We start from the raw sequence: 10,446 nt of genomic DNA, 5'->3' as shown, positions 1-10,446 counted from the left end.
GAACTTTGGGTTGGCAAGTTCAGAAAAGAGTGAGATGATTCTGGGCTTTGCTTCTGAGTTGTGAAGAGACACTTCTTAAAAAAAAAACACTTTATAAAACTGTAAAGGGAAAAGACGTAGAGGGAACTTGATCTAGATTTTGAAGGTGGATGATGTAGGTGTGAGCAGGATATTTGACTTGGGCTGTAATTGCAGCTTGAAGACGAGCATCAGGTTAGCAATCTTTAAACAAGACTAGAGATTTAGAAGAATTTTCTCCCTCTCTCAATTCGTGGAATGGACTTCCAGCAGAAGTAGTTAATGCTGTATTAATTAACTGCTTTTAAATAAGAGCTGGGTAAATATCCATTTTATAAAAGGGATCTACGGTTATAAAGATGAGAATAGGGTGTCACGGAGCAGATGCAGAATATTCTGCGCTGGGAGGGGAACAGCCAAAAGTCATGGTCCATGTTGGAACCAATGACATAGGAAAGAAAAGGGTTGAGGCCCTTCAGACAGAGTTTCAGGAGCTGGGAAGGAGATAAAGATCAGGACTTCAAAGGTGGCAATCTCTGGATTGCTCCCAGTGCCACGTGCTATTGAGTGGAGGAACAGCAAAATAAAGCAGGTTAATGCATAGCTGGAGAAATGGTGCAGGAGGGAGGGCTTCAGATTCCTGGGGCAGGAGGGATCTGTGCAAGATGTTAATTGTATCCATGTGATTTATATCAATTAGTGTTAATTGTATTCAGGTGGTGGGTATCAATTGGGGATTCTCCTATCCAATTATAGGAGGAAGCTTATCTAGGGGGTGCACTATGTGTAAGGGGGATTTCTGAGAATAAAGGCTTGGAAGCAACTGAAGACTAGGCTCTAGTATTATATCCTTCACCACCCGGCTATCCGACTTTATACACAAGGTGGTCGGGTTGCACCTGAATAGGGTTGGGATCAATGTCCTTGCGGGAGGAAATTGGCCCCTTAACTAGTGCTGTGGGGGAGGGTTTAAACTAATTTGGCAGTGGGAGGGGAGCCAGGATGAAGCATCAGAGGAGAGAAACGAGGTGTATGGAGTATTGGGAGAGATAAAGAGGAGGGATCAGGTGGGAGAAATGCAACACAGACCAAGGTGGGGTTGGAGTGCATGTGAGTAAATGCATGGAGCATGACAAATAAGGTTGGTGAGCTGCAGGCACACGTTGCCATGGGGTTATGATATAATAGCAAGAATGGAGACCTTGCTCAAACAAGAGCAGGAATGGGAACTTATCCTGGTTACAATGTATTCAGGGAGAATAGGGATGGGGGAAAAAAAGGGGTGGGGGGGGGGGGTTTGTGGCAGTATTGATCAAAGATACTGTTACAGCCCTGGAATAGGATGATTTGCTTGAGGGTTCAAAACACAGAATCTATTTGGTTAGCGTTAAGAAGCAGAAGAGGAATAGTTATGCTGCAGGTTATATACTATAGATCACCTAATAGTGGGAAGGAGATGGAGGAGCAAATCTGCAAGCAAATTTCAGAAAGATGTAAAAACAATATAGTGATAATGGGGGACTTATCCTAATATAGACTGGGGGAGGGGGGGAGAAACAGTGATGAGGGCAAGGAGGGGGAGGAATTCCTGAAATGTATACAGGAGAATTTTTTTGATCAGTATGTTTCCAGCCCAACGAGTAAGGAAGCAGTGCTGGATCTAATTCTGGGGAATGAAATGGAGCATGTTTCAGTGGGAAAGCGTTTGAGAACAGTGATCACAATATCATTAGGTTCAGAGTAGTTATGGGAAGGGATGAGGAACAATCAAAGGTGAAGATATTCAACTGGAAGAGGGCTAATTTCAATGGGTTGAAAAGAGATCTGGCCCAGGTGGACTGGAAACAAAGTTTGGCAGATAAAACAGTAAATGAGTAATCGGAGCTTCAAAGAGGAGATGGTTCGGGTACAGACTAGACACATTCCTACGAGGGGGAAAGGAAGGGCATCCAAAGCTAGAGCTCACTGGATGAGTAAATGTATTGAGATTAAAATGAAACAGAAAAAGGAGGCTTATGATAAACATCAGGTTCACAATACAGTAGAGAATCATGTAGAATACAGAGTGCAAAGGAGAACTGAAAAAAGGAAACAAGACAAAGAGTGTATGAGAAAAGATTAGTAGGTAACATAAAAGGGAACACTAAAGTATTTTCTAAACCTATAAAGAGCAAAAGGATAGTCAAAGGAAGGGTGGGGCTGATTAGGGACCAAAAAGAGAATCTTTTGGAGGCTGTGATATTAAATGAATACTTTGCATCTGTCTTCACAAAAAGTAGTAGATGCTGTCCACATCAAAGTAAAGGAGGAGGGGGTAGAGAAATTGGATAGTATAAAAATAGATAAGGAGGTGGTACTAAAAGGCTGGCAGCACTCAAAGTAGAAAAGTTGCCTGGTCCAGATGGTTACTGAGGGAAGTGAGGGCGTAAATTGTGGAGGCTCTGGACACAATTCCATATCCAAGGAGGATTGGAAGAGTGGTGCCAGAGGACTGGGGGATTGCAAATGTCACACCCCTGTTCAAAAAAGGGAGAAGGATAAACCCGGTAACTACAGGCCAGTCAGCCTAATGTCAGTGGGAAAACTTAGGAACCATAATCTGGGACAAAATGAATTGTCACTTGGAAAAAATAATATGGGTTAATAAATGACAGCCAGCATGGATTTGTTAAAGGCAAATCATATCTGACAAACTTGATTGAGTTCTTTGATGAACTAACTGAGAGGGTTGATGAGGGTAATGTGGTTGAGGTTGTATTTTGGACTTTCAAAAGGTGTTTGATAAAGTGCCATATAATGGACTTGTTAGCAAAATTGAAGCTCATGGGCATAAAGGGGCAGTGGCAGCATGGATACAAAATTAGCTAAGAGACAGAAAGCAGAGAGTAGTGGTGAATGAATGTATAGAGAAGGAAGTATACAGTGATGTCCCCCAGGGGCCGGTATTAGGACCACTGCTCCTCTTGATATACATTAACGACCTGAACTTGTGTATAAAGGCTGCAGTTTCAAAATTAGCAGATGACACAAAACTCAGAAATGCAGTAAACAGTGAGGAGGATAATAGCAGACCTCAGGAGGTCTGGCACAGGCATGATGGGCCGAATGGCTGCCTTCTGTGCTGTACTATATTATGACAGACAGACTCGTGAAATGGGCGGACACATGGCAGATGAAATTTAATACAGAGAATTGTGAAGTGATGCATTTTGGAAAGAAGAATGAGGAGAGGCAATATAAGCTAAATGGTACAATTTTAAAGATAATGCAGGAACAGAGAAACCTGGGGGTTTATGTACACAAATCTTTGAAAGTGGCAGGTCAAGTTGAGAAGGCTGATTTTAAAAAAATATATAGGATCCTGGGCTCTATTAATAGATTGTAAACAATTTTGCAACACCAAGTTATAGTCCAGCAATTTTATTTGAAATTCACAAGCTTTCGGAGGCTTCCTCCTTCCTCAGGCGAATGTTGTAGAAATGTTCTACAACATTCACCTGAGGAAGGAGGAAGCCTCCGAAAGCTTGTGAATTTCAAATAAAATTGCTGGACGATAACTTGGTGTTGCAAAATTGTTTACAGTTGTCAACCCCAGTCCATCACCGGCATCTCCACATCTATTAATAGAGGCATAGAGTACAAAAGCAATGAAGTTATGCTAAGCCTTTATAAATCACTGGTTAGGCCTCAGCTGCAGTATTGTGTCCAATTCGGGGCACCGCACTTTAGGAAGGATGTCAAGGCCTTGGAGATGGTGCAGAGGAGATTTACTACATTGGTACCAGGGTTGAAGGACTTCAGTCATGTGGAGAGACTAGAGAATCTGGTATTGTTCTCTTTAGAGTAGAGAAGGTTAAGGGGAGATTTAATAGAGGTGTTAAATTATGAAGAGTTTTGATCGAGCAGATAGGGAGAAACTGTTTGCAGGGGGAAATGAGGAGAACTTTTTTTAGGCAGCGAGTTATCATAATCTGGAATGCACTGCCTGAAAGGGTGGTGTGAGTGGTTTCAGTAGTGACTTTCAAAAGGGAATTGGATAAATACTTGAAAAGGAAAAATTTGCAGGGCTATGGGGAAAGAGCAGGGGAGTGGGACTAATTGGACAGCTCTTTCAAAGAGCTGGTACAGGTACGATGGGCCGAATGGCGGCCTCCTGTGCTGTATGATTCTGAGGTGCAAATCATAGTATATGGAACAGGATGGTTCATTCGCTGAAGAGATCATGAAGAATGGACACTTTGAGGTACTGGAGGCCTACTAGTACCCACAGTATCATGCATCAACATGAGTCAGCACCATCAGGAGAAAAGGGGAGCAAAGTGGAAGGAAAAAAATCCAAGTATTTATTGTGTTTCTTATTTGAACTGTTTTTAAGTGACGAAATTCTTTTTCCCGGTTTCCTCCAGTATACCATGCAATCTTTTTGGAAGAGCTGACAGCGATAGAATTAACTGAGAAAATAGCAAATCTGTACAGCATTTCTCCGCAGCAGATTAACCAGATCTACAGACAGGGACCCAGTGGGATCCACGTGCTTGTCAGTGATGAGGTGAGATCCAAGAGAGGTCCATGCACAGAATGGCAGCTGAGACAACGCTCGACCTTTTGAGTTTTCTTTTAAAAATGTTTTTCTTTCTCTAGAATCTTCTATTGGGGTTTGAATACTCCTGAATGGCATCAATTTGGACCCAGATTGGGAGTCCCATGCATTATAACTGTTTCCTTATCTGCGTGTTTCTTCTGAACAGGAAACTGGAAAACATTTTTCTTTTACTTCCTTTTTTCTCTTTTTCTCTTTCATTCTTTACTGCACTCCTTTCTCTCTCTCTTCCTCTCCTTCCTCCCTTCCTTCCTCCCTCCCTTCCTCCCTCTCTTGCCTTCCTTCCTTTCTCCCCTCCCACTCATGGGCTGAACCCTGTTGAATTACTTTTACCTTTCTCAGTCTTTCCTCCCTTCTACAATCTGCAGGTTTTTAAAAGCAAACTTCGTATCACCTAGTCATTGCTTTGTTAATCTTGTCTTTTTTAATCATGGTGATGTCCTGTACAAGGGGACTTGGCCTTCCACATAGGATTCTCAAATTTTAAAAAATCGCCTCCCATCCAGTTATCCTTGACCCATAGTGGAGTTTAAACAGCAGCCTATTAGAAGGTTATAATACCGGAGTTTCCAAAATCTCAATATAAACATTGCTTTTTGCAACATTTTGTAAGTAGCATGATCGTAACATTGGGTAAAATATGTTTCAGTGATTAGCAGGATTTTGTTGCGGTAAATATGTTGATTTGGCATTTTAACACAATGGGGGAGGAAAACAAAGTTATTTACATTATATTAAAGGAGATTTATTATATTGTGCCAGAAAAGGCATGGTGGTAAACCACATGGGACATAAAACACTACATTTATTGATCCCACACCAAGTATTGAATGCTTGTCTTAATGACCATTGGCGGTAACTTGCTTTACAAGTTTGGATTAAAAACCTTCTCCAGTGTTTGACATAATGTTGAAGCAAATTTCGTTGAGTAGCTTTTGTATTTGCAAAGAATTCTGTAAAGTGGACTTCCAGACTGCTAAATTAAATCCACCAGTTACTTATTAACAATTTATTGCTCTGTTTTTGGTTCCTAGCTTACAAAGTTTGCTGTGAAGCAATAGAAATAGTTGTGGGGAATGCAAAAATGGGTGTTGAAGAATGAATGTATTTCATGCCTCATTTGTCATGCTATGAAATAGCAAAATAAGATGAACTTTTGGGCAGGGATTGTGTGTTGTATATGGAAAATGGTTCATATTCACACTGATTGGATTGAGTTTATATTTATTGCCACTTAGTCCAGCTCATTCCTCATTAGCCAAAGATGCAGTCCTAGTAAAAAAAAATGAATGTGGTTAAGGATTTCTGTAGAGATGAAAGTTGCTGTGCTAAAATCTGCACTTGTGGTGCTAGCTCCCAACACATGGTTGCAAACCTGCCTGGATTCACTAAGAATGGCATCTGGGAAGACCTGGTTAATCTTCCCGGCTGCCGACCTTAGCGGATCCCTGCTTTCTGATTCCAACCAGCTGTGAAAGATCCAGGAGCCAGCATCACTTGCAGGACATGGTTTTAACCATTTTAAACTGGGATCCCCGCCTTCCATCCCCTGCCCTGAGCTACTTTTACAACTAGATGGCTTTTTAAAAATCTTTTGTGGGTGGGGGGTGAATACTAACCAATTGCACCTATTTGAAACAGATGAAGCAGTTGCAATACAGTCCCTCCGTAAAGTGACGCAAAACTCTGACAATGTTTGCGATAAAGTATTATGATAAATTTGATTCCTAAAGAACGTATATTGTGTTTGGCCATCAAGTTGGGTGAATACCTTGCAGAATTTGTTGCTTTTTAGGACAAGTTGACAATTTAAAAACAGAACCAAAAATGTTTAAATTTTGAATTTTTTTTTAACCTTGAGTATCTGAATTTTTAATTTTAAAAACAACCTGGTTTAAAAACTTAATTACACCTTCCAAAATCCCTGAAATGAAATCCTGCAAGCCCAAGTTGTACTACCATCTGCACGCAGAGATTGTAGCTTTGAAGTTATTACATGGTATTGATTACCAGAAGTTTAAAATCTTGTGACTGGATTTTTGTTTTGTGCCAAGGCTGAGGAAGTGGCTTGTTAATGTGATTCATGCCCTTGGTGGCATTCAGACAGGCGATTTAATGGCTGTGATGTCCTTGCTGCAGCTTTATTGAGAATTCTGGAGTTAAAGCAATGATGAACATTCCATGTGCCATTTTCAGGACTTGTATGGCACTGTCAGCTGGATGTGTTTTTTGGGCAGTATTTGGTTCTGCTAGTTCTCTGCCCCGATTTGTGTCTGTCGGAGCTTCAGCTGGATGTGGGTGTGGGTGCAGGTAGTAGTTGAATCATGTGGTGAAGACATAATATGTCAACTTTTCACTGCAGTTGCACTAACGTGTAGCATGCGTGTACTAAACTTACTTACTAGGACTAGCTGTCCTTTGGGATTTCTCAGAGCTACCTTTTGCTTCATATAATGCCATTTTGAAATCAGTTAGTTTTTTTTATATTTAGGAGAACTGCTGAGTATGCTTTCACCCTGCCTCTGTGTACACATCTTTTGGAGGTACATAATGTTACAGACCCAAACTAGAGGAGTGGTTTCCCTAATGGGATCCTTCAATTCACTATTTTGATGGAGGATAAAGAACAGGAGGCCGACATGGAGAAAAGACATCACAGGGGCTGAGGTCCTTCCGTTAACCTCTAGTATGAATCAACAAAACCAGCGCTCACACGAGAAAGGCACGAGTGAAGAGTTGCTCTTGGCAAGAGTATGTTTCGCAAGCAAGTGTTGATGACCTGTGCCAGCTTTGGGGCCCCCCCAATTATCGATCAGATCCACCAGTTACACAGTTCTGCAAATGGCAATCATAGAACCAATTTGTATTTATATAGTACCTTTCACGACCTCAGGTCGTTCCAAAGCACTTCACAGCCAATGAAGTGTAGTCACCATTGTAATGTAGGCAAACGCAGCAGTGAATTTGTGCACAGCAAGGTCTCTCAAACAACAATGAGATAAATCACCAGATCTGTTTGTGATTTTTGGATGAGGGATAACTGTTGCACAGGACACTAGGAGAACTCGCCTGCTCTTCTTTGAATAGTGCAATGGGGTCTTTTGCGTCTGTTGGAGGGGCAGAAGATGCTTCGGTTTAATGTCTCATTCAAACAATGGCACCTTTGACCGTGCATCACTTCCTCGGTACTGCACCGGAATGTCAGCCTAGATTCTGCACTGATGTCTCTGGAGTGGGGCTTAACCAGTGACATTTTGACTCTGAGCTGACAGTGCTGCCACTGAGCTAAGGCTGACACCTGCCTTGTAACAACAGCTCTGAATATCTTTGCTGCTGGCTGCTTCCAAGGTGTCACTGCTGACCCCTGCAGTATTAGCCAGGGAGCAATCCATTCCTACATCTGGTGGGTCATGGAAGCTCTGTTCGTTAAAGCAGGTTTATTGAGAATTCTGTAGTTAACCAATGATGAAAATTCCATGCGCCTCTTTCAGCACTTCTGTGGCACTGACCGGTGGGTGCATATTGTGGGGCGGGACCCAGTTCCGCCAGCTCTCTGCCCTAATCTGCATCTGTCAAAGTTTCTGCCACGTGTACCGGAGGGTGTAGGAAGTCGTCAAATGATATGTTGATGTAATATGTCAAAATTCCTATCATTCAGCTACAATTATATTGAACATTAATTTCAGCAAGATTCACAGCAACAAAATGGCAGGGCCATATGATTTTGTAATGTGGCTTGCTGCCCCAAGATACAAAGGGTTACATGGGAGCTATAATCACCATTTGGGCCCTGTCTATAAACCCCTTAAATTACCTTAATGGGAATGGATTCCTTTCACTGACTGTCCACCTGGTAAGGTATCCAGCATGTGAATGTTTGATATTATGCTAGCAGTCACGATGCCTTTAATTGCAGCAGTCCAACATGCCAACTTCTTTTGGCCAAGACATGCAGGTGTCTGGGTGGCTTATCAGTGATGAGGCCTACCCTTCACTTTTCAGGCTGATGACACCACTGCCGTGCAATGGGGCACATGCAGGCCCTTGAGTAATGATAGAGAAGATGATTCAGGTGCCTTGATTTATCCTGGAGGCGCACTGCAGTACACTCCAGCAAGGGTGGATTGCTGTGTGCTTCACAACTTTGCCCTCCCAAAGGACTTCGGAGTCCACCAGAAAAAGGAGGAGGAATCTGAGAAGGTAGCAATCTCAGCTGCCAGAGATATGCAGGCAGATCAGCAGGTAGGACTTCTCCAGGGAAATGACATCACCTTCCTTCCTATTGTCTCCTCTCTTCCACCTTCACAACAACTATGCAGAATATCAGAGGCCTTAAGGTACTACCATTAGAAGCAACACCTCCAATAACAGAAAGGCCACTTTACCGTATAATAATACAAGGATAATAGTGAACAGAACAGCACAACCGCTACACAAGCCAAACATTTTTAAATCACATCTGTCACAATGTTAATAGTGGAACACTGTCTGCTGTTTCCTCATACCATGCTTTCCCCTGAGGGCTCCGGCATGACTTACTTTCTGCCTAATCTGGTGCCCTTTGTAGGTGCTACCTGAGGGCCAGAGTTGAGAGGTGGCTGGATGTGGATTAGGAGCCTCTTTCGATTGAAGAAGCCATCGTTTTGTGGCAGCTAAGTTATGCGATGGACCCTTTGCTGACTGTTGTGCTGGATGTGCAGGCATCTAAGGGGAGTGGGAGAACGGCTCGCGTGTGCGTCTCTGGTGAAAGACAGCATTGTATGAGTCAGTTTCTGCTGAGCCTCTGGTGTTGGGACCTGGCTCCAGCTGGACACTGATCAGCAGATGGCTGACCGACTGGTTTCTGTCAGAATCTGGGCACTCTGAGAAATGCTAACCTTGGTCTTGGCCCCAAGGGTTTGGAGACCAGAAAGCAGCGGTCTCTAGTCTATCCCCCAAGGCTTTGTTTCTGCAGTCTGTGCATCCATTGAGGAAGCACTGTTTGGTCCTTGCACTGGTGGAGGTGGCTGCAGATGTGCCTAATGTAGCCACAAGCTCCAGGGAGTGCTGCAGCGAAGGGACTTCTTCATTATACCCGTTGTTGGCAATCAGAGTCCACGGACCCTTCAGCCAAGGGCTGACCTTTTTATGAGCTGCTGCTCAGGATTGTCAGGCTCCTCCTTCACTGCCTATTCCTCTAGTATCCTGTGCTCTGTGATTGTGCAATATCCCCATCCCTGGGCAAATGCCTCCGGCTGATGAGTGGGAGGAAGAGAGCAAATGATGGCACGTGTGATACAGCAGACCCGTGCCTTGAAGTAGAGGGACTTGTCTTCTCTTTCTCCACCTCATTTACCTTTGTCTTGCTGTGATTCATTTGGAGAGGGAGAGGTTAGAATGTGTAGTGGATACCCAGAGAAAAACTGAGTTACAGAAGAAAGAGTAACAAGACTTTGCTTGAAGGTAGCCTGTGCTCTTGTAGCAGGAGCTGGAATAGCAAGACATGGAGAAGATGCACTTGCAGCTGGCACAAGCCCTTTGACTTCTCTCTAGCTCCAGCTCCTGCTCCTCCCAGGGAATCAGGTGTCTTAAGATAAGGAGGCCCCTCACTGGTGGCCTTATGCACCCAGGCATTAGGTGTCACCTTCTGCAAGAAAATTGCAGACAGTATGAAAGGGCTGTGCTTCTCAGGACATTGTGCATCCATACTGTCCTTAAAGACTGGAAAGGCAATGTGATGGTGAGGTTTGGAAGGGGTAGAAAGCTTGAGGAGAGGTCCATGAGCAGGTGGCAGATGGAAGAGTGGGAGTGCAAAGCAACAAAGGTGCACACTGCATGATTCTGTTGAA

At 43.3% G+C, this 10,446-nt stretch overlaps 1 protein-coding gene across 2 annotated transcripts in view; it reads left to right on the top strand.

Annotated features, from left to right (window-relative positions):
• tfcp2l1 (transcription factor CP2-like 1) overlaps positions 1 to 10,446 on the top strand; it is a 50,385-nt gene that overhangs the window by 32,784 nt on the left and 7,155 nt on the right. For both annotated transcript variants that reach the window (XM_067987122.1, XM_067987124.1), the window contains exon 13: positions 4,425 to 4,567. In XM_067987122.1, coding sequence (XP_067843223.1) covers positions 4,425 to 4,567 — 143 coding nt within the window. The remainder of the gene's footprint in view (positions 1 to 4,424; positions 4,568 to 10,446) is intronic.

Source organism: Heptranchias perlo, chromosome 7 (assembly GCF_035084215.1).
Source record: "Heptranchias perlo isolate sHepPer1 chromosome 7, sHepPer1.hap1, whole genome shotgun sequence".
NCBI classification, from domain to species: domain Eukaryota; kingdom Metazoa; phylum Chordata; class Chondrichthyes; order Hexanchiformes; family Hexanchidae; genus Heptranchias; species Heptranchias perlo.
Note: the sequence above shows the minus strand (reverse complement) of the source record. Positions and strands in the feature narration are given on the sequence as shown.